The 25307-nt window shown below is 45.1% G+C and overlaps 1 protein-coding gene across 2 annotated transcripts; it reads left to right on the top strand.

Moving 5' to 3' along the window:
• Window positions 1–474: 474 nt before the first annotated feature.
• On the top strand, window positions 475–25053 carry LOC123116797 (adoMet-dependent rRNA methyltransferase spb1). Of its 2 annotated transcripts, XM_044537701.1 has the most exons (11): window positions 475–1043; window positions 1130–1177; window positions 1264–1425; window positions 1692–1714; window positions 2343–2487; window positions 2736–2797; window positions 2926–3109; window positions 3195–3284; window positions 23556–23671; window positions 23787–23919; window positions 24745–25053. In XM_044537701.1, exons 1-11 carry the CDS (start codon window positions 513–515, stop codon window positions 24901–24903), a joined length of 1653 nt encoding a protein of 550 aa, XP_044393636.1. In that variant the 5' UTR covers window positions 475–512; the 3' UTR covers window positions 24904–25053. The 2 variants fall into 2 exon arrangements, with proteins under 2 accessions (XP_044393636.1, XP_044393637.1); XM_044537702.1 differs by lacking the exon at window positions 24745–25053 and having other exon boundaries at window positions 23764–23900.
• The last annotated feature ends 254 nt before the right edge of the window (window positions 25054–25307 follow it).

The following is a 25307-nucleotide window of genomic DNA, read 5'->3' on the forward strand; positions in this document are numbered from 1 at the left end:
AGTATCAGAAATATCAAATAATTCTGAATCTTATTCATGGCTAACATAATTGAATTTTGTTTTCATGTGTGAAATTTCGTGAAGAAATGACCTTGGTGTTCTTCTAGTGAAAAAACTAAATTGCAACTTCGAAAAATAGCTAGCACATAAGACCACTGAAGTCATTTCTTTGCGAAACTTTACACGCAAATACTATACTAGCTGTATTCGTTACAAAAAGGTTTTTGAATTTTCCACATTTTTGATATATTTTTCAATTAGGAATTTAGGATACACCTATAGCCAGGTTATTTTGGGATGCATGCATATATAATACTCCCTCCGTTCCGAAATAAATGTCTCAACTTTGTACTAACTTTAATACAAATTTGTACTAAGTTCAAGACACTTATTTTGAGACGGAGGGAGTAATAAGGAAAATGTAAAAGGTAACCCAGCCTCGCGCCTTCCACGAACTTGTCGCACCCGAAAGCCCTAGCTCGAACGCACGGCGGCGGCGGCGAGCGACAGCCATGCCTCCCACGGGTGAACCGAAGGGGAAGAAGCAGCGGCCCAAGGACAAGCACTACCATCTGGCAAAGGAGCGAGGATACCGGAGCCGTGCGGCCTGCAAGCTGCTCCAGCTCGACGAGCTCTTCCGGTTCCTCCCGTCGGCGCGCGCCGTGCTCGACCTCGGCGCCGCGCCGGGGGGCTGGACCCAGCTCGCCGTCAGCCGCGCCACCATTGGCGCCCTCGTCGTAGGTGTCGACCTCGCGCCCATCCGCCCCATCCGCGGCGCTCGTCTCCTCAAGGAGGACATCACCGCTCCCAAGTGCCGCTCCAAAGTGCGCAGGCTCATGAACTCCAGGGGCGTCGCGGCCTTTGACGTCGTCCTCCACGACGGCGATGTCCGGAGTAAAAAGAGAAGAAACCGCTCGGTGTACGATGGAGCTGCCGCATCGCCGGCACAGGAGGAGGCCCTGACCACGCAGTCAGCCCTCGTCATCAACGCCATACGGCAGGCCACCATGTTCCTCGCCCCTGGTGGTGCCTTCATCACCAAGGTATATATGAATATATGATCGAAATCTCGCCTGAGAAATTTTGGTGTGAAGTGCACATCTCAAATCAGTTATTTTCTCTTCAACAGTTCTTTAGGTGTCAAGATTACCACGCTGTCATGTTCTGTCTCAAGCAGGTGTGTTTAGATCACACTTTGTTTCCATTTGCTATTCATCGCACACAATTTCACTAATTCATCAAATCAAATGTACCCACTTGCAGCTATTTGAAAGAGTTGAGTTCACTAGACCTTCAGCAAGTCGGCGCAGACCAGCTGAAATTTACCTCGTCTTAATGAAATATAAAGCCCCTGCAAAGATTCAGCCAGAACTTCTTGATTTGAAGCACTTGCACTTGTTGATTGTGGATGCAGAAAAGAGCAAGGTATTGCATTGATAAATTGATTGTCCCAGTAACCTGCTTGATTTCTGTTCTTTTTTACTCCCTCCGTTCCTAAATATAAGTCTTTTTAGATATTTCAAATGGACTACAACATACGGATGTATGTAGACATATTTTATAATGTAGATTCACTCATTTTGCTCCGTATGTAGTCACTGGTTGGAATCTCTAAAAAGACTTATATTTAAGAATGGAGGGAGTATGTGTTAGCATCCCCTTAATGTTGCAGTTTCTTGGTCGATCTGCAGGGGAAGAGACGGCCTGGAGGCCGGTAGGTATTCCTTCTTAATTACATCGTCACTGGAGTTTCCCCATCTTGGTAGCTCGTCCAGGTTCTACGTGATTGGTGTTGTCAATGCATCTGTGCAATGTGCATCACCGCAAAATGCTACGGCCGGATACACCAATGCTAAGCGTTATACTAGATTCGAATGTGTGCTGTGATTTCATTTGCTATTGGTTGTGTTCGTGTTGTGTACGCGGTAAGTGGGCCACCATTACTCGCCGTACCACTTTCAAAACCATGATTACTAGAAAGTAATTGAACATTATTTTGATGACCATTTTTGCTAACTATTTTTATGAAGTTAAATAAGCAGTTAAGAATTTAGAATTTGAGCCGTAACTTCACACTTGATTCTATATTTTTGTAAGTAGTAAAACGAGATTGGCTATATGCATAGGATGCAGAGGCCGGGGGTTATAAAAGCTTTTCTAAAAGAAAATAGCAACTTCACAAAACTTGATGTTAGGCCGGGGATGATCCTCCTTTGTAATCCTGACTTGGTTTTTTGCATTGTCTGTAGGATCTATCCTTACAAGGTTTTCATTATTGTCCACTTTGGTGGGAGAAACACTGACCTAATTTTCCATCCTATATTCCTATGTGATTTATGTAGGAAATGGTGGATGATTGGTCTAGCATCAGATTTTATATGGTCTAACGCCCAGACACCACTTGAGTTTCTTGGTTCTTTTATGGCCATTTCATTTGATGATCCAGCATCTCTGCCTATCAAGAGTCATGAGCTTACTACAGAGGAGGTAGTGAAGTAATGCATTGCTTGCCTAGCTTCTCTACTACTCCCTTCGTTCCTAAATATATGTCTTTTTAGATATTTCAAATGGACTACCATATACGGATGTATGTAGGCATATTTTAGTGTGTAGATTCACTCATTTTGCTTTGTATGTAGTCACTTGTTGAAATCTCTAGAAAGACAAATATTTAGAAATGGAGGAAGTATCTTATAGCGCTAACCATGGCTGCTTATACTCTTCGTGTGTTCCAGATAATATGGATTTGTGGGGATTTACGCTTGATGGATAAAAATCGCTTAAAATATATCCTAAAGTATCTTTCTCCTACTCTTTTTGTATCTCGTAATTTGTAGGTTGTGATTAACCAAACATATCTATTAGTTAGGTATGTTTAGAGGTTGGTCCTGCCAACCTCATGAAACTGATGTACAATTGTGTTAGATGGCGCATGCGCATAAGGACTGCACTTTCATGTTCACAAGTTATACCAACGGCTGACGGTACCGCGATGGGCACGAAGGGCAAAGATGATGACCAACTTTTACAGGAAATGGAGGAACTTATACGTGTCATTGATACAAAGGAAAGGAGAGAGAAGAAGAGTCAATCAAGGCGTCGGCCAAAGGTATTTCATTAAAAAACATAGATGTTATATTGCTGCATGTGGCACATTAATCTGAATTGTGTGCTATTGTGTCTCTTCTTTCCAGGAGAAAGCACACAAGGCAATCATAATGCAAATTGATGCTACACAATATTGTTACGGCGACCCTGACTTATTTTTTGTTAGTGATACCAAGGTGTGCTGATGTCTCTGTAGTCCTATCTACCTGCGTTTGCTTTGCACCTCAGAAAAATGCTTCCTGCACTAGTAGAAAAAGAGTCAAACGTGCAGCACATTAGTGCCGGTTTGTATTAGAGCCGGCACTAATGTATACAATAGTGCCGGTTCCAACGGCTAGCCGGGCCGCTCTCATTAGTACCGGTTTGTGGCTAACCTTTAGCACCGGTTCGTGGCACGAACCGGTACTAATGAGGCTAGTGGCAGGATGTTGTCAGTCTGGGCCCCCTCCAGCACCTTTAGTACCGGTTCGTGCCACGAACCGGTACTATAGGTCCTCCTGCATATAAACCATTCGTCCAGCTCGCTCTGTTCTTCCCCCTTTCTCCTCTCCTCTCCTCTCTGTTCTTCCTCTTCTCCCCTCGAGCTCATCACACATTTTGCCCAAAATTTATCAAGATTTGAAGGCCCCCATCCATTCAAGTGATCACAAAGGTTAGCAACTTTGTCCTTTCATCTCTCATTGCTAGATTAGCTCTTCCCATGCTTTGTATAGTTACTAATTTGTGAGTTTAGTAATTTGGGAGGAAATATTTATATGTGTTAGTATTTGATTTATATGCAATTTGAGGTCAAAAATAACACTTAGTTTGCATATGTAGGTGTGGTTTACTTAGTGCCTTCTAAATCTCCGTCGTAACCACCGTCGATCGCCCGCACCGTCCCGTCACCGGCACCACCTTGTGGTGAGCCTCTTGTTCATGAAATTTTATATAAAAAATTGATGTTTGTGTGATTTGGATATATAGTTAATCATGTAATAATTATCTTACTCGTACGTTGTTTGTTATACATAGTGCCATGGTTTTGATATCCGTCCCCGTCGGCCCTCGTCCTTGTTATGATTCGGATGTGGTATATTCTCTTTTAAAACTATTTGTTGCATTTCGTGTTTATGACAAATTATGCCCATCAAGTTGACATAGATATTTTTATCTAGGAGGTATGTGAACCGGAAATTCCAACCGACCCTATTGTCGAGAGGTTAAATTTAGTTGAAAGAGAAAACGAGTACTTGAAAGAAAAATTGAAAAGAATTGAGGGGGAGAAGATGGAATTGGAGTTGCATGTTGCCGATGTCGTCGATGATCACAAGATCAAGATGGAGAAAATGCGCTTGAAGAATAGAAAGATTAGAAAATATGCCATCGATAGTGAGGCTTGGTATCATTATGCTGTTGGATCAATTGTTACCTTAGTTGCGATCTTGATCGCATTTGTTGTTGCATTTAAATGCTTTAGCTAGAGAGTTATTTGTTTGTTGCATTTAAGTGTTGTATGAACTTTATGTATGAACTTGTATTAATTTGGTCTATTCGGTGCTGTGTAATGAAGATGAGCCGGCAATGGATGTACGATGACCAATGCTCTCCCCAGTTCGTTGAGGGCGTGCATACTTTTCTGCTTGCGGCTGAGGCAAACAAGCGGGCGGATGATTTTATGCCTTGTCCATGTGCTGGCTGTAAGAATGGTCACAATTACTCTACGTCAAGAACCATTCACGTCCACCTGTTTGAGTCCGGTTTCATGCCCCACTATAATGTTTGGACCAAGCACGGAGAAAGAGGGGTTATGATGGAAGACAATGAAGAAGAAGAGGACGACGACAGCTATCCTGGCCATGGGTTCCCTGAATACGATGATACAACAATGGGGGAAGAAGCTGAGTCGGTAATGCGGGAAGAAGCTGAGCCGGCAATGCGGGAAGAAGCTGAAGAAGAGGCATCAGATGAGCCCGTTGATGATCTAGGTCGGGCCATTGCCGATGCAAAGAGAAACTGCGCAAGTGATTTGGAGAAGAAGAAGTTGCAGCGCATGTTAGAGGATCACAAAAAATTGTTGTACCCGAATTGCGTAGGTGACAAGAAAAAGCTGGGCACCACACTGGAATTGCTGCAATGGAAGGCAGAGAATGGTGTATCTGACAAGGGATTTGGAAAGTTGCTGGTAATGATAAATGATATGCTTCCAAAGGACAACGAATTGTCCGAGAGTACGTACGAAGCAAAGAAGGTTGTCTGCCCTCTAGGGTTAGAGGTGCAGAAGATACATGCATGTCCTAATGATTGCATCCTCTACCGCGGTGAGTATGAGGATTTGAGCGCTTGCCCGGTATGTGGTGCATTGCGCTATAAGATCAGCCGCGATGAGCCTGGTGATGTCGAGGGCGAGCGCCCCAGGAAGAAAATTCCTGCCAAGGTGATGTGGTATTCTCCTATAATACCACGGTTGAAACTTTTGTTCCAAAACAAAGAGCATGCCAAGGCGATGCGATGGCACAGAGAAGACCGTAAGAAAGACGGAAAGTTGAGAGTACCCGCTGACGGGTCGCAGTGGAGAAAAATCGAAAGAAAGTACGGGAAGGAGTTTGCAGATGATGCAAGGAGCGTATGGTTTGGTCTAAGTGCAGATGGCATTAATCCTTTTGGGGAGCAGAGCAGCAACCATAGCACCTGGCCTGTGACTCTATGTTTGTATAACCTTCCTCCTTGGTTGTGCATGAAGCGGAAGTTCATTATGATGCCAGTGCTCATCCAAGGCCCTAAGCAACCCGGCAACGACATTGATGTGTACCTAAGGCCATTAGTTGAAGAACTCTTACAACTATGGAATGGAACAGGTGTTAGTGCGTGGGATGAGCACAGGGGGGAAGAATTTGACCTAAAGGCGTTGCTGTTCGTGACCATCAATGATTGGCCTGCTCTCAGTAACCTTTCAGGACAGACAAACAAGGGATACCGCGGATGCACGCACTGTTTGGATGATACCGACAGTATACATTTGAATAGTTGTAAGAAGAATGTGTACCTGGGACATCGTCGATTTCTTCCGAGCAGGCATCCCGTAAGAAAGAAAGGCAAGCATTTCAAAGGTGAGGCGGATCACCGGACGAAGCCTCGCCACCGTACTGGTGCTGATGTACATGATATGGTCAAGGATTTGAAGGTGATATTTGGAAAGGGTCCTGGCGGACAACTTGTTCCGAAGGACGCGGACGGACGCGCACCCATGTGGAAGAAGAAATCTATATTTTGGGACCTGCCATATTGGAAAGACCTAGAGGTCCGCTCCGCAATCGACGTGATGCACGTGACGAAGAATCTTTGCGTGACCCTGCTTGGCTTCTTGGGCGTGTATGGGAAGACAAAAGATACACCTGAGGCACGGGAGGACCAGCAACGTACGCACGGAGAAGACGGCATACATCAGGGTCATGCAAGCTACGCTCTTACCAAAGAAGAGAAGGAAATCTTCTTTGAATGCCTGCTCAGTATTAAGGTACCGTCTGGCTTCTCGTCGAATATAAAGGGAATAATAAACATGGCAGAGAAAAAGTTCCAGAACCTAAAGTCTCATGACTGCCACGTGATTATGACGCAACTGCTTCCGGTTGCATTGAGGGGGCTTCTACCGGAAAACGTTCGATTAGCCATTGTGAAGCTATGTGCATTTCTCAATGCAATCTCTCAGAAGGTAATCGATCCAGAAATCATACCAAGGTTACAGAATGATTTGGTGCAATGTCTTGTCAGTTTCGAGTTGGTGTTCCCACCATCCTTCTTCAACATCATGACGCACGTCCTAGTTCACCTATGCGAAGAGATTAACGTTTTGGGTCCTGTATTTCTACACAATATGTTCCCCTTTGAGAGGTTCATGGGAGTCTTAAAGAAATACGTTCATAACCGTGCTAGGCCAGAATGAAGCATCTCCAAGGGCCATCAAAATGAGGAGGTCATTGAGTTTTGTATTGACTTTATTCCTGACCTTAAGCCGATTGGTGTTCCTGAATCGCGGCATAAGGGAAGACTGGATGGAAAAGGCACGCTAGGAGGGGAACAAATAATATGTATGGACGGACATTCTCTCACTGAAGCACACTACACAGTTCTACAGAATTCCACCTTGGTGGCTCCGTATATGGATGAACACAAGAATTTGCTACACTCCAAACACCCGGAGCGGTCTGATGACTGGATTACACGTGAACAAACCAGGAGTTTCGCCAACTGGTTGCAGACACGTACCATGCATGACACCTCTATTGAAGATGACCTGTACTTGCTGTCCCAGTTACCATCTTCGAATATAATGACTTTCAAAGGGTACGAGATAAATGGTAATACATTTTACACGATCGCCCAAGATGAGAAGAGCACCAACCAAAACAGTGGTGTCCGCTTTGATGCAGAAACCAAGACGGGAAAGGAAACATATTATGGTTATATACAGGACATATGGGAACTTGACTATCGACGTGGTTTAAAGGTCCCTTTCACTAGTAGAAAACCACCCATTAGTCCCGGTTCGTAAGGGCCTTTAGTCCCGGTTTGGGAACCGGGACTAACGGGTCGTTACTAATACCTCAATCCATTAGTCCCGGTTCAAACACGAACCGGGACCAATGTGCCTCCACGTGGCCCTGTGCGCCGAGCCCAGTCAGGGGGCCTTTGGTCCCGGTTAGTGGCTCCAACCGGGACCAAAAGGCATCCACGTGTCTGCATTCCAGTGGCTGGGGTTTTTGTTTTTTTTGAAAGGAGGGGGGTTGGGGGTTTTGGGGGGTTAATTTAGGTGTTTCGTATATTGTGTTAGCTAGCTAATTAATAGAGAGAAGTGTCCTCTCTTATGTTCGTGCTTGGTCGACGCTACATAGTATATATACGTAAGTGATCGAGAGAACCATTCAGTACAGAAGTTCGTCATGCATACCGAGAGAAGTGATCGATCGACCTCTCCTTCTCCGAGAGATTGGTCGAACAACAAGTTTTACTGGCTACATACATGTACAATCTATATAAGATCTCTTAATTACAAACCACTAGCATCTGAATTGAAGTTCCACATGGTATTCTCCGGCTTTACTGATGACGTGTTCAAGAAAGAATCCCGCCAATTCCTCTTGAATTGCTTTCATGCGATCTGCTGATAGGAGTTCATCCCGCATCTGCCACGTCTAATTAATTTGAAGAAGGGGGTTAATTAATACATATATATGAATGAAACTCAACAGAAATGATGGTGTAATAAAATGAAATTGTGAATATTGCTTACGCACTTCATATTGTCTTCTAGAGTAGCCTCGCTTGTTTTTCAAAGTCGCGTTGTGGATGAACTCGCACACGTAGTATCCACAGAAATCATTCCCTTCCTCCTGCCACAAGCACTTTACGAGAAATAGAGGTCAATCAAACTGATAATGAAGCATTATATAAATGGCATTGATGAAAGTATAGCTATAGAATCAACGGGAGATGCGCACAACTAGCTAGCCAGTAGTACTTACTTTCGGGTATGTATATCGCAGCTCCTTCGGCAGGCCCGGAGCTTGTGCGGTGAACTGTTTCCAAACCCTGCAAGATAAAGAAAATAATTATTATTACTTGAGATATCAGGAAATGAACAAAAAGTTGCCGATATGGTGCGGTAATGATCGATTGAACTTACTTGCTGAGCATTTCAGTCATGTCCGCATAGGTGCTGGGATCTTTCCGTCTGGAGTCTAAGACGGTTACCAGTCCACGCTCAAGCTTAATCTCCAGAAGAATATAGTGGTACCTGCACATGCATGCATAACTCATCAGTTACATTAACCTCGCTCGAGTAATAAGGGAAACCGAATATGCACACGACAGTAACACTCACGGGCCGTTGTATGGAAAGAGTATGGTATCTTTGTTTTGATTTTTGATTAACGATTGTAGCAAGTTGTCCTCGGCCTCTTCGACGTTCTTTTCAACCAGAAATACATCTATGATATTTGTGTTAATGAACCCAATATCATAGATTTCATTTTTTTTGCACTCGACGATCTTCAATCTGCATAATATATTAAGGATAATTAATTATAAATACATGCAATGAAAGAGCCGAGCTATATATACGGACTAATGACAGAAATAGTACTTACAGGCAGTAGCAAAAGACCATTAATTTATCGAGGGCCTTTTGATTGAAGAACTCGAAGAACTCCTCAAATGGAATAGCCAACACATCATTTGAAACGAGGTCGTGCTCCTCTTTAATTTTCAGATACAAAGTGTTCGTCCCCTCAGACTCTCTGCAGGTTTTCATGTACCAACTATGGAATCTTCGCATCATTGTTGTCAGAGACTTTTCATCTTTGACGAGAGGCTTCCCGTACTCGTATCTGAATAAGTCCACCTCCATGAAATCAGGAAGTACATCGTCAGGCAGGTAATCTTCAAGATTGCCATAACCGGCCACCGTCCCCGGAGGATTAGACACATTGAGCGGGGGGAACGATTGTTGTGCTTGTTCGCCGAGCTGGGCAATTTTTTCCCCTTTGGTCGTTGTTCTTTTGACCTTTTATCACTGACAGTAGTTCCCGACCACTTGGCTTGGAGATATGTCTGTTCAGTAATGCGCTCATAGTTGGTTATCGGTGGAGACTTTGGTGGTTTCCTCAGGGCATCGAGAGTGCGCTTTGCTTTCACCGGATCTACCTTCTCCTCCGGAGGTGGATGTATCTTTGCTTTCACCCCTTCAAAGAACTCCTTCACTTGGGCCTGCACGATCGTATCGTTTTCCTCCTTGGTCCTCTCGCACGGTAACTTCTCTACAGGCTTTAGAGGTGGACCGTATCTGTATTGCCTCTCTCTTCTTGTGCTGCTAGACGCCGGAGCAGACGGAGCGGCTGCGGCGTCTGTCTTCTTTCGTGCTTGCTTACGAGGCGAAGGAGAAGGACTACGACGCATCGGAGCAGCCGGGGCGGCGGCGGGTCTCTTCCGCCCTTGCTGGCGAGGCGGAGAAGGAGGAGGCGGAGTGCCGCCACGCGTGCCCTGATCGTCACTCGCCGGAGGAGGAGGCGGTGGAGGAGGTGGAGTGCCACCACGCGTGCCCTGATCGTCACTCGCCGGAGGAGGAGGCGGTGGAGGAGGCGGAGTGCCCTGACTCGCCGGAGGAGGAGGAGGAGGCGGAGTGCCGCCACGCGCCGGAGAAGGAGGCGGAGTGCCGCCACGCGTGCCCTGATCGTCACTTGCCGGAGGAGGAGGCGGTGGAGGAGGCGGAGTGCCTTGACTCGCCGGAGGAGGAGGAGGAGGCGGAGGCGTCCAGTTCAGAAGGTCGATGAGCTCCTTCCACCATAGGCATGGAGTCTTCAGAGCAGAACCCAGCCTAGTCTCCCCTTCACCGATAGGGTGCTCAAGCGCGAGCTCCTCAAATCCCTCTGTTATTTCATCAACCATCACCTTAGCAAATCCTTCTGGAATCGGCTGGCAGTGATAAGTTGTGCCGCGTCCACTAGGATAAACTTGGCCAACAGCCGCCTTGACCTTCAAATTCATGCATCGCGCCATAATGTGGCAATTTTGAGGCTCCGTGATACCATCGACGGGATAGCTGGCAGGAGCCGTCAAGACATGCTCCGGCTGAAGCAGCTCGGTGGAAGCAACGCTGCTTCTCCGCTGAGATGGCGGGGTAGCTTCGGGGGAAGCTTCGGCATGTCGTTTGTTGCGATCTGCTGCTTCTCGTTTCTCTTCTCGATCCTCTAGCCCCATTACCCTTCCAAGCAGCGCCTGCATTTGGTCCTGCTCCAGTTTCTTCCTCCTCTCATGGGTTTTGTAACCCCCTGCGTCCGGAAAACCAACCTTCCATGGAAGGGAGCCTGGCGTGCCTCGTGTCCGTCCAGGGTGCTCGGGATTCCCAAGGGCCATTGTGAGCTCGTCCTTCTCCCTGTTTGGAAGGAACGTCCCTCGCTGCGCTGCATCGATATAGTGTCGAAGGTTCTTGACTGGTGTTTGCAGTTGCTCGTCCGTCCACTGACACTGCCCTGTTACAGGGTCCAAGGTTCCGCCAGCCCCGAAGAACCAAGTCCGGCAACGGTCTGGCCAGCGCATTGTCTTTGGTTCGATCCCTTTTTCAAGCAGATCATGCTCAGCCTTGGACCACTTAGGCCGGGCTTTGAGGTAGCCACCTGACCCCGTGCGATGGTGAAGCTTCTTCTTCGCAGCATTTTTCTTGGTTGTCTCCGACATCTTCTTACTCTTTTCCGATGTCTTGTGGGCCACAAATGCGGGCCAGTGATCTTTGATCTTCTCATATTTGCCGATGAATTCTGGTGTCTCTTTTTCTTGACAAACTGGTTCAGCTCTTTCCTCCACCTCCTCATTAGGCCTGCCATCTTTTTAAGAGCACAAGACTTGATTAAATGCTCTTTAACTGGCTTCTCCGGATCCTCCTCTGGCGGTAGGGTGAAATTTGCCTTCAGCTCATTCCAAAGATCTTCTTTCTGCATATCATTGACATAAGACACCTCAGCGTCTTCATCCTTAGCAGGCTTATACCATTGCTGGATGCTGATCGGGATCCTGTCCCTAACAAGAACCCCGCACTGAGCAGAAAATGCCTTCTTTGTCCGGATGGGTTCAATCGGTTCACCGTCGGGCGCGATTTCTATGATCTCAAACTTTTCATCCGAGCTCAACTTTTTCTTCGGGCCTCGTCTCCTTACCGAAGTTGTGCTCGATCCGGAGGGCTAGAAATTATAAGGAAGAAAGACGACAGTAATTAATATGTGTACATATACCAAAACAATGGATCCATCACTTAACTTGTCAGCACGGGCTTAACTAATATATATTTACCTGGCCGGACTCGGTTCGGTGACCGGAGCATTCAGCACGGTCTCCTTCGTCTTGTACCTCCATTGTGTCACCGGAGCCATCATGAACATAGTCCTCCTCTTGTACCGGCATTAATGGGTCGAAGCCATCATAATCACAGCCCTCTTCTTCATCCAGCTGACCAACGGTGTCGATGAGAAATGACGCAACATCATCACTTCCATTTGCGATTATTTCCCCCAACATCGCTTATGTTTCTTCGTCTCGAGAGTGCTCCATAGTTTCTGCAAATATTGACAACATGTCAATTATTATTCAAACATGGTACATAGTGGCAAACGTAGAACTAGCTAGCTAATCACAATAAGGAATCATGTTAGTGGCCTCGACACTGCTTCTCTAGGGTTTGGGGTCGCCTCGACACAAAGCTTCAAGGGTTTGGGGTGGCCTCGACGATAACGCTCTTTTAACTTGATAAATTTGGGTGGCCTCGAGAGAGTATAATTTGTCGGGTAGGGGCGCGGCGGGAGGGGGTACGTAGGAGACCTGCAACATCGTTTTCTCTCTAGGGTTTGGGTGTCCTCGAGAGTTTTGGTCGAGCGAGAGGGCCGAGGGGGGTGCTACAGTTGTATCTAGAGGGGGTTATATCGACAACGACACGACATACATATACATGGGAAAATAATGTTATCGGGGAGGGGGTATCGGTACCACCCCCTCGTGTTGAAGTTTCTTCTTTCTCCTTTCCTTTCTTTCTTCTTCTCCTATTCTTTTTCTTCTTCTCCCTCGAGAAAGGAAAATAATTAAGGAAAAGGAAGAAAAGAGGAAGAAGGAAGAAGGAAGAAGAAGAAGAAGTAAAAGAAGAAAAAAAAAGAGGAGAAGAAGAAAGGATTAGAGGAGAAGAAGAAAAAATAGAATTTCTTCTTTCTCCTCTATTTCTTTCTTCTTCTCCTCTTCTTTTTCTTCTTTTTTCCTCTTCTTATTTATTTCTCCTCTTCTTCCTCTCCTCTTTTTCTCCTTTCTTCCTCTTCTTATTTTCCTTTTTCCTCTCATTCTTTTAGTATTGCTTGTTTTAAAAAAAATGTTCAAATAGAAAATTTCGAAAAAAAACAAAGGTTTTGCCTAATGCATTGTTCATATGAATATACAAACATTTGCATATTCTACAATAATTAATATCAACAAAAGAAATCTATGAACAGAAAAAAAACCTAACTTTTCTAAAAATCTATCTTTTGCATATATGAAAACATTAATACACATATGAACAATAAATACATATATCAACAAAAACATAATCTGAACAATTTTTAAACATTACATACACATAGCCACATACATACACATATACACATATGAACAATAAATACATATATCAACAAAAACATAATCTGAACAAAAAAACTAAACTAATAAAAACGAAAAAAAAACAGAGCCGCATATATATATATATATAGCCACATACATACACATATATATATACATTGAAAAAAAACTAATAAAAATGAAAGAAAAAATAGAGCCGGTGCGGCGCGGCGGCTCACAGCGGTGGCGGCGCGCGGGGGCGGGCGACGGCGACGGGCAGGGGCTCGGGGTGCGGGGCGTGGGGGCGGGCGGCGGCGACGGCGGGCGCGGGCTCGGAGAGGACGGCGCGGGCTCGGGGAGGACGGCTACGACGACGGGCGCGGGCGACGGCGACGGCGGGGGCGGCGGGCGGCGTCGATGTGTTCGGCATCGTCGGGGGGGGGGGGGAACTGGTTGCGATGAACTCTGCAAAACTGCGAAGTGCTACTTATATACAAGGAGCATTGGTCCTGGTTGGTGGCACAAACCGGGACTAATGCCCCCTTTAGTCCCGGTTGGTGCCACCAACCGGGAACAAAGGCCTCTTTTTCGGCAGCCCAAAGTGCGGGAAGCTGCGGCCTTTGGTCCCGGTTGGTGGCACCAACCGGGACTAAAGCCACCCCCTTTAGTCCCGGTTGGTGCCACCAACCGGGACCAAAGGCCCCTGTGCTGCCCGCATCGGGGCCAAAGTTTAGTCCCACCTCACTAGTTGAGAGGGGAGCGCAGTGGTTTATAAGCCCCACTGCTGCTCCCCTCTTGAACTCCTCTCTACTGCAGGCTTATGGGCCTACTTGCTACTGCTTTGCCCGATGGGCCTTCTGGGCCTTCTGCGGGCCTGAATCCTGGCCCAAATTAGGGATTCAAGTCGTATTCAGGCCGTGGGGGCCCAGTAGGGGGCACTTTTTTGTTTTTCGTTTTCTTTACTTATTGTTGCTATTTTTAATTTTTTCCATTTTTTTTGTTTTGTTTTCTTCATTATTTATTTTCTTTTTTTTGCTTTATTTTTTAATTCTTTTTGCTTTTAGTTTTAGGAAAATTATAAACTTTCTGTTAGTGCCATTACTTTTCAAATTTGAAAAGACTTTTTTTTTGTTTTCTTTCTTGCTTTATTTATTTTATTTTGTTTCTACTTACAACAAAATACTTATTGTTGTTTTTTTGTTTTGTTTTCTGCATTATCTAATTTCTTTTGTTTTTTGCTTTATTTTTTAATTCTTTTTGCTTTTAGTTTTAGGAAAATTATAAACTTTCTGTTAGTGCCATTACTTTTCAAATTTGAAAACACTTTTTTTTGTTTTCTTTCTTGCTTTATTTATTTTATTTTGTTTCTACTTACAACAAAATACTTATTGTTGCTATTTTTAATTATTAAGAGGGCCGAACCATAAGACATTAAAGCATTTCAAATGAACTCTGAAAAAGTTGAAAGTTGGCATGGTATCATAAATTGACCCACACATAGCATGTGCATGTATAAAACGAACAATGGTATCATACTCGTCAGTTACAAAGTTGGCATGGTATCATCATAATAGTTGCGGGAGAAAGTCTTCACTTTTTCTTCGCTTGTGTCATTTGCTTATTGCGCCGTAACCATGGATAATCTTCATCGTTTATCAGGATGCTGGGGTCAGCCTTGACTTTAAAGGGAGGAATTTCATGAAACTTTTCATAATCTTCAGACATGTCTGTCTTGTCCTCCACTCCCACGATGTCCCTTTTAACCTCTCGACAATAGGGTCGGTTGGAATTTCCGGTTCAACAACCTCCTAGATGAATAAAATCTATGTCACGTTGGTCGGCACAATTGTCATAAACAATAAATGAACCAATAGTTATGAAAAGATAATATATACCACATCCGAATCATAGACAGGACGAGGGCCGACGGGGGCGGATACCAAAACCATCGCACTATATAAGATGCAATAATAAAAGTAAGAAAATTATACAAGTATATATCTATCTAAACATACAAATAAGAATATTTTTCCTTTCAGAAAGAAGATAAGAACAAGAGGCTCACCACGGTGGTGCCGGCGATGAGATCGGTGCGGGTGATCGACGATGTTGAAGACGGGGACGGGGCGTGACGGACCGCTAAACCTAGACAAATATGGAGGAAAATGGAGCTTGGCGGTCGAGCTTGGAGAGGAGAAACCCTAAGTAGTGTGGCTCGGGCATTCCATCGAACACCTTGTGTGCATAGGAGGTGAGCTAGAGCACCACCAAGCCCTCTCCCCCTCGGCTAAAAAAAATAGAGCAGTGTGCTCTGCTCTTGCGAGAGGTGGGTATATATAGGCACCACCATTGATCCCGGTTTGTAGCACCAACCGGGACTAAAGGTTTGCCTTCGGTCCCGGTTCAAGCCACCAACCGGGACCAATTGTTGTGGGCCAGGAGTGCGGCCCATTGGTCCCGGTTCGTCCCACCAACCGGGACCAATAGGTCCGGACGAACCGGGACCAATGGCCCACGTGGCCCGGCCGGCCCCCGGGGCTCACGAACCGGGTCCGATGCCCCCATTGGTCCCGGTTCTGGATTGAACCGGGACTAATGGGCTGGACCGGCCTGGACCATTGCCCCCTTTTCTACTAGTGTTTGTTTCGGTGCAAATGGGTCAATATGAGACGAGGCGGGGTAACGGAAGACCCGCAGTACAGAATGACAATAGTGGATCTCAACAATCTTGCGTATGCAGACGAACCATTCGTCCTAGCCAATGATGTGGCATAGGTTTTCTATGTGAAGGACATGTCTACCAAGCCAAGAAAAAGAAAAGATAAGGAAGCGAATGCATCGTACGATGAGCCAAAGCGGCACATAGTTCTTTCTGGGAAGAGAAACATCGTGGGAGTGGATGACAAGACAGACAAGTCAGAAGATTATGAAAAGTTTGATGAAATTGCTCCATTCACAGTGAATATTGACCCGAGCATCCCGTTAAATGATGAAGATTTTCCATGGTTACGGCGCAAAGGGACACACGCGAAGAAAAAGTTTCACACCCAAAGATCTGGGATGTGATCGGCTTCACTATCATCACTTTCTTCTGTGTTTCACACCCAGGAGGGAATGTCTGTAATAGTTAGGGTAGTTATGTGCTTTGGCATTTGAAACGCGAAGAAATTTTATGTGCAAACAAATTCTTTTCATGCATTTACTGATTTTTTTTCCAGCTAAATGACCCTGAAATTAAAAAGCAATTCAAATAAACTCAGAAAAGGTTGAAAGTTGGCATGGTATCATAATTTCATACAAATAGCATGTGTAAGAAAGTAGAGAGGGTTACGGCAAAAACTGGATGCACTTCGTGTACAAAATGGACAATCACTTTCGAAGTATCAGGGTTTCCGACAAAAACTGAACTGTTACAAAGGCATTTCATTTTTTAAATAATCTAAGCATTACTAAATTGAATATAATGATAAAACACACTAATATTGAACATAAGAAAAAAGAATCACTGAAAAAACTTTTTTCAAAGTTAAGTTATTCACAAACTAGTGATTCACACAAATTTCAAATAATTCAAAATTTAAACTATTCAAATTTGAAATCTACCGGCACTAACAGAAAGTTTGTAATTTTTTGTACCTAAAGCAAAAATATTCACAAAGAAACTCTAAATACAGCAAAAAACAACTCAAAAATAAATAAAACAAAAAAAAATAAAGCAAAAAAAATTAAGAAAAAAGCCCGCCAACTGGGCCAAAGCGGCCTGCATACGACTAGCGACACAACCTTTCGTTGGGCCAGGATGCAGGCCCGCGAAGGCCCAGTAGGCCCACAAGGCGAGGAGGACAGGTAGGCCCAGTAGGCCTGATTAGGAGAGGAGCTCGAGAGAGCTACCGCACTGGGGCTTATAAACCAGTGCGGTAGCCCCTCGACTAACGAGGTGGGACTAAACTTCCGCACCGCACCTGCGCCAGCGCACCCCCTTTAGTACCGGGTCGTGGCACAAACCGGTACTAAAGGGGGGGCCTTTAGTACCGGTTTGTGCCACCACCCGGTACTAAAGGGGGTCGCTTCCCGCCGCTTGGCCTGGCCAAAACAGACCTTTAGTACCGGTTGGTGGCTCCAACCGGTACTAAAGGTGCCTTCTATATATGCAACTGCTACGAAAATTTCAGTTTCCCTGTGTTTTCGCCTCTGTTCCGTCGTCTTCGTCGCCGTCGCTGCCGCCCTCGATCGTCTCCGATGTCGCCGCTCGTCTCCGTCGCCGCCCCCGTCCCCGTCGCCGCCCTCGTCCCCGTCGCCGCCCCCGTCGCCGCCCTCGTCTCCGTCGCGCCGTCCCCGCCGTCGCCGCCCCGGCCGTCGCCTCGGCGTCGCCTCGCCTCGCCGTCGCCTCGCCGTTGCCTCGCCATCGCCGTCGCCCGCTGTGAGTCCTCCAGCCCCGAGCCCGTACACACACAAGCATTAGATAATTAGTCTTTAATTAGTTTAGATAATTAGTTTAGATTATTTAGATTATTATTTTGTATGTTTAATTAGTTTAGATAATTAGTGTTTAATTAGTTTAGATTATTTAGATTATTATTTTTTCACTATTATATATGTATGAATGCATGTTAGATGGATATAATTAGTGCTTAATCAGTTAGAAATTAGTGTTATATAGAAATGTTAGAAATTAGTGTTATATAGAAATGTTAGAAATGTTAGAAATTTTAGTGTTATTTAGATTATTTAGATTAGCATAATTAGTGTTATATAAAAATGTTAGAAATTTTAGTTATCAAAATCCAATCATTAAAAAAATGTTACTTTTTGCGGGCATATAGCTAGTATTTGTTCTCGACGATGCCCGGCCCGCATCCTCGCCGTCGACCCATCCGCGACGACGTCCAGCCGACCCATGTCCGGGACTGGGCTCCGCCGGGCTGGCACTGGGAGGTGCTGCTTGGAGGGGCGCGCCGCTTGATGAGGAACCCGGCCGCGGGTCCCGTCGTCGACCCTGATCTCGTTTGGTGGCGTTCGCGTGGGCCATTTTTGGTGCGGAGGGACCCGGCCCCGCCGGAGGTGGTACGTCGCCGTGTCAGGGAGGAGGACGAGCACGTCCATCGCTACATGGTTGCGTTAGAGGGCGGCAGGTTCTCCAATACGTGGCAGTATCTTGGGGGATCTCACTTCAGCTATGATCCGGTGAGGGTTCCTTCTCTTTGGGTGTCCACCGCCCGCGCCGGAGGAACCGCGAGTGTCCTAGATTCTTCTATAGTATTCGATCTTTATTAGCTAATAGCCAGTGATGTACTATTCAATATTATATATTATTCGAGACGATGTATTCGAGATTATATCTATTATTCTGGACGATGTATTCGAGATTATATCTATTATTCGAGACGATGTTATTTGAATACTAAATTGTTTTATATTTCTTTTGGATTAGTTAAACAAAAGCTATGGCAGACAATACCGACAGAGAGGGAGAACAGACCATGTTCGATTGATACGTGGGCCAGATGATAATTAGAATGAAGAAGATTATGACGGCTCCGAATTTCTAAACAACACCGGAGAGGGTGATATGATATTCGATCGCGATGACGAAATTGATGAGGTCATGAACTATGACGATGACGAAGAACATGTTGATCCTGAAACAACAAACACCGGCGATACCGGAGAGGTATATATATTTATATAAGCAGGCATCTGGTGATCATCACATGTTTTAAATGACTTGAAGATATATTAATGAATCGATCTTTGTTCTTTCAGCCATCCGGATCGAGCAAATCTTCAGGCAAAATGACGAAATGAGGCCCGAACAAAAAGTTGAAGCCGGGCGTAAAGTACAATATCGAGGCATGCGGCCCTACTGGCAAACCATTAGCGCCTAAGAAGATTGCGGACAAGTTCGTTCGTCAGTGCGGAGTTCTTGTGAGGGACCAACTCCCGATCAAACTTCAAGAATGGAGAGCGCCAGCAAAGCCACGTCCAGATGTTACTTTTGTCGACAAGAATCAAAAAGATCTGCTTTGGGATACTCTCATGGAACATTTCACCCTACCAGATCATTTCACAGAAGCAGATGTGCAGAAAGTCAAAGAGGCTGCTCTTAGGATGATGGCGACTGCATTCAAGAACTACAAGAATCGTGAATGGAACAAGTACGTCAAGGGAGGAAGGAAGACTCCAGTATTCAAGGGAACACTGGAGAACCAACGTGATCATTGGGACGATTTCGTGAAATTCAAGGATTCGGAATTAGCTAAGGAACGGTTGAGAATAAACAAGAAGAATGCCGAAAAAAATGATAAGTTCCATAAGCTGGGGCCAGGTGGCTATGCGGTGGCAATGCCTAAGTGGGATAAGTCTGAGAAAGAGATGGAGGATGCAGGTGTCACTCCGGCTACTAAGAGCTGGCCCCCCAGGGTCAGGACTTGGTTCTATGCGCATGGGGGGGAGTTGGACCGGGAGACAGGCAATGTTTCGACGAGGGCAAGTCTGAAGGGAGCCGATGATGCGATACTTGTTGCAATAGAAGAGGCACGAACGGGGGTGTTCTAGCCCAACAGAGAGAACGACGAGCTTACGCGTGCCCTGGGAAATCCTGAACACCCGGGAAGAACACGAGGCAAGGGCGCTATGCCGTGGTATGAGGGGTTTTCAGACTGGAACAACGACTACAGAACCCGTGCGAGAAAGAAGATTGCGGAGGAGAAGAAGAGGAAGATGGAGGAGGAGCAGATGAAGCGGGACTATGAACGCCTTCAAGCCAAGCGGAATTGGTGGTCAAATTCCAGCGGCAGCAGGAGCAGATCGACTCACTTACCCATCAAAGGGGGTCTCAGCAGCTGCAACAGCTAGCGGATGATCCAACATTGGATAGCACCGGCCCATCCATGCCGAGAAGCAGCGTGGGTTCCGTCCCGGACGACGCAATGCTGGGTAGATACCCCGTGGATGACATCACGGAGAACACTAACTGCGAGCTACACGTCAAAATGAAGAACATATCCATGAAGGTGGCGGACGGCTGTGCTTTCACAAATCCCCCCGAGGCAACCTTCCATTGCAACCCGATTCCAGCGGGCTATGCTCGTGTCTTGGTTGATGAGGTGGTGGACCCACCATATTCGGGGCTACAGCTTCACATTGCTGGAGGTGACGGCGAGCGCTTTCTCGGAGAGGCCAAACATCATATCATCCTATGGAAAAAGGATTGCATCATCTTTCCAAGGCGACCGACACCGCGTCTGCCGAGTCCTCGTCGAAGTCCGCCACCGAGTCAGCAGACTCCCGTTCCTGCAAGTCCACCAAGTCCGGCAAAGTGTCAGGCCACTCCTCCTCCTCCAAGTCCGGCAAAGTGTCAGGACAATCCTCCTCCTCCAAGTCCGCCACAGCGTCAGACGTCCACTCCTCCTCCAAGTCCGCCACAGCGCCAGACGTCCACTCCTCCTCCAAGTCCGCCACAGCGCCAGACGTCCACTCCTCCTCCAAGTCCGGCGCAACCTCAGGCCACTCCTCCTCGTCCAACTCAGTCCCGTCAGCCGTCTCCGCCGCCTCAGCAATCACAGAAGATACATCCCGCAGCTATGGTGCGTAGCGGTACGTGTCGAGGTAGTACAGGAAGTACAGGCGGAGGCAAGCGATATAAATATGGTCCAAGCCTCAAGCCTCTTCCGCGGAGGTCTTATGACAGGTCCGAGGAGGAAATCACAGCCATATCGAAGGCCGAGGTGGAAGCCCATTTTGCACCGAAACCGCCACCGCTGCCAAGGGAGAAAGTGCCTGAGGAAACGATTGACCACTTCATTCGTATGGCTCAACCACCAGCTCCCAAGCCTGTTGACACAGACTATGAGCGCCACATCAGGAAGTTAAATCGAGCACGTCTACAAAGGGAGGCGAGCACGTCTACATCGGGATCGAGCAAACAAGAAGCAGCTGCAAAAAAATGCGGGAAAACCATTCCCCAGCTGGGAGAACAAGCGGCGCAATCGATCCCCTCGCTTGTTGTGCCAGCAACAGGTGATAGTACGCGCGCCCAATATTATTGTGGGCAAACAGTGCATGTTCCCGAGCTGGGCAATGTGGTAATAACGGAGGAGCATATAATGCAGGCTGAAGTTCTAAACATCACTGTTGGACAGCTCCTCGAGATCGAGCCCATGCCTTTGCTTAGAGAGGATGAAGTAAAACGGAAATATGTCCGGGGCCAACCTTTGGTCGTGCCAGACAAGGTCAAGAACCTCCCAACGAGAATGTATGAATTGCATCAATGGTACATGAACATTACCAAGATTTCAGATCGATTGTCCCTCATGGTGAATGTCAAGCAGGACCATTACTACCATGAGAAAGCTGGGTCCGTTGAGTATTCGGAACTGTTTCAGTTATACAATCAAGACGCACTCGACAAATCTATCGTTAGTTGCTATTGTCTGTAAGTGATTTGTTTCTAGAATTTAAGTCAAGCTAGCTGTAGTGATCCTTTTGAGATCAATCATTACCTGTAATTATCCTCACTATATTCTTTTCTGTGGTATTATGCAGGATGAAGATATATGAAATGAGAAAAGGTGGACGCTTTGGCATTGGGTTCATTGACCCAAACACCGTTAATGAATACACATGGAAGATAAATCAACGTCATGCAAAGGAAGTCGAGGACAACATGCTAGAGTTCTTGAAGCGCCTCAAATACAATGAAGATATACTACTTCCTTACAACTTCCAGTGAGTCACACTGTCTTGTACTACAAATTCTCTGTTTTTACCTACTAGCTAGCTACATGTTTTTGCTTACATATGCCCGCTTAATTAAGACATGTAAACGTGTGTGCATGCAGATTTCACTGGGTCTTGTGTATCATTAAAGTTGACGCCGGAACAGTTGAAGTACTGGACTCACTAATCTCAGAAAAAACTGACTATAACATCTTGTATGGGATAGTCAACAGGTAATTTCAATCATTATTAACTATATATCTCGGCCTATTTAGTTCGTCATTTCATGATATAAATTATTTAATAACCCCTTTATTCATTTTCTATGTCGGCGGGCAGGGCTTGGGCAAGATTCATCAGCGTCACGGAAGGTGAATGGAAACGAAAGCTTCAATGGTTTAGACCCAAGGTAATTAATTAAGTAGTACTAGCTAGCTAGCTAGCTGCCATCTCTTTAATTATCATGCTTGATTAATTTTTATCTGATCAAATTCCATTCTCGTAAAGGCCCTGAAGCAGGCGCAGGGGACTGATCTGTGTGCATTCTGCGTTTGCGAGAACATTCGCATGATGGCGTCCGAAAGGAGCCGATCTCAAAGACAGCAATGGGTACGCTTATCAGAACACTATTCACAATTTTTACACCATTATCGATATCTAGTCACACAACTAATACACATGCATATTGATCTCCTTCTTAACAGTTCAAAGAGGTGCGGGAGAAGCTCATAAAAAGGGAGCGCGTAGAAGCACTTCAAGAGGAAATAGCGGGATTTTTGCTCGACCAGGTCATAAATCTGAATGGAGAATTCTATTACCGCTACCGCCCCATGAAAACCACTTTCAATTGTCATCGTGCTCCGAAGGCACCAATTAGGCTAATGCCGCTGGCTCCGAAGGCAACATTCATATGTAGGAGAAATTTGTATATAGCTATACATGTGTGTATGTGTGAATTAATTAATATGGTGGTTTGTGAGACATTGATGTGATATATATATATATATATACATGATTGGTTCTACTAGAAATTCTCTCTCTCTCTCTCTCTCTATATATATATATATACATACATATATATATATATATATATATATATATATATATATATATATATATATATAACGTGTACAATGTGTAGCTAGTATCGTAAAATACCAGCAAACGAGAAAGAATTAAAATGGAAATACAAAATTAAATGAAAAAGAAATCATAAAACTAAAAACCCCCCAAACCTTATAGTACCGGTTGGTCTTACCAACCGGTACTAAAGGGCTCCAGGCCCCCGAAGCTGGCTCGTGCCACGTGGTTGCCCTTTAGCACCGGTTCGTGCTGAACCGGTACTAAAGGGGGGGGGGGGGGGCTTTAGTGACCACAAATTAGTGCCGGTTATGTAACCGGCACTATAGGGCCTTACGAACCGGTGCTAATGCCCGGTTCTGCGCTAGTGCTGCTCCCAGATTTTTTTTGCGGTCATTAAATTTGATCATCAGAAGTAAAAGACACTTGTAGGAGTAATTTTGCTTCTGTTATGATTTCTTGTTCGTCATATGATTGGCCTTTTTAGCTCGTGCTTGTGAACTAAATGATATAAATATATGGTTTTTATGTGCCCTTTATTATTGGGTGGAAAAGAACTTCAAGCTGTTGAGTCAGCAGAAGATGGAGACAGTAATAATGAAGAAACTCAAACTCACGAGGACTCTGATGAGGCGGTAGATTCTGATGAGGAACTGCAGAGGTGAAATTTCAGACACCCGCACCAACAAATAATATCATAAATGGTCATGAATTCTTACCAGTTTCAAAATTTATTTTAAATCCCATTGATAGGTAATTCCTATCCTTCAAACCAGGTACGAAGCTCAACTTGAGGTGTTGCTGGATGAAGCTTATGAGCGCATTATGACTACAATAGGCGGAGGAATGAAAGAAGAAAGTAAACTTGTCAAGCCTATTGATCTCAATACTGATGCACATTTTTACGAGGTAATGTCTGAGCCAAATTCACATGAATGTTACCTCTTGTGTCTGAAACTTGGCATTATTCGCAGCATCTAGAGTACTGAATTCGTAAATTTATTTATCTATTATTATTGTTTCATATAGTTATCGATCGACACTTTATAAGCACTAGGGAATGACTATTGTTCGTAAATAAGAAAAAAGAAATGACCATTGTTCATAGAAGTGATAATACATCAGTTTTTTATAGCAAACTGTACTCACATGTGACAAAAAACACTTAGACTGACCATATAACTGCACAACATTTTTGCATGGGCTCAAACAGTCACGCAAATGTGTAGTAACGCAGCCAAACTTCATTTTCTTGCACAGACACATCCATTTGAATTTTTTATTAAAATTCTCAGTTCACTGAACATTCAGATTACACCATGTGTGAATTTTTTCATGTTTTTTTTTTTTCAAAAAACGAAGAAAAACCGAATTTTATGTTGGCATGCATGTCCCGGGGGCAGAATTGTCCTGCATTAAACAATTGTGAAAAGTGTGGCTGCATGGAGACAACTTTCCTCTCTTCCTATGCATGTCCACTATTTTATTGCCTATGTTGTTAGTAGTCAGTAGGTTTATTAATGCATAGTAGTTCCCATCATGTGTGTTAGTCGTTCCCGCCGTGATTTACCACACCCGCCATGCACATATCCCGAAAAGGGCTGCCCTGAGATGTGTGGCACCGAGCATGGGTTCGGCTGAGCCATGGTCCTACCCAACATTTTCGCTAGTAGAATTATAAAATGATTGAAGTTTGGCCATAATTGATGCTCATATTATTCAACCATTTGACAGGGTGTTGAAGAATCAGATGACGGTGTGACGGGGATGAAGGTTTCTGATGAAAATTACGATCAGGAGAAGGCCAATCCGCTCTTATTTTCTCGAGGTACAGAGAAGTTAACAAAAGAGCAGCTTGCAAAGATGTGGTTCAGTCAGGATGTGTTCCCATAAGCTGTTTTTATTCGGGCAGTGTTATAGGCGGTGGGCCCTCCCCTAACGTGCACATTGGCTCGGGATTAGTTTCAAAAGATAAGAGTTTGTATGTCATCTTAAGGATGGTAGATCAGTTTGAGGGTGTTTAGGCCTGACTATTGAATAAAGTAACAGAAAGTTATCAGTGATTGCTCTTTTTTTTTCTCTCGCCGCGTCTTAGCTGCATCTTCTAACCGTAGCATCTCCAGGCTCCGGTACCCAATCACATGAGTTGATGATCTCTCCCTCATATTGTTAGGATTAGCTTGTGGACATGAAAGCCTCATGTTTCTTACCTCTCTTTTGTTTCTGACAAACATGGCAGGTGCTCTACCTTTGCATTAAGAAGGCGAAATAAGGTGCCCTTGCAGTCTTCGAAGAAG

Source organism: Triticum aestivum, chromosome 5B, assembly GCF_018294505.1.
Source record: "Triticum aestivum cultivar Chinese Spring chromosome 5B, IWGSC CS RefSeq v2.1, whole genome shotgun sequence".
Lineage (NCBI taxonomy): Eukaryota > Viridiplantae > Streptophyta > Magnoliopsida > Poales > Poaceae > Triticum > Triticum aestivum.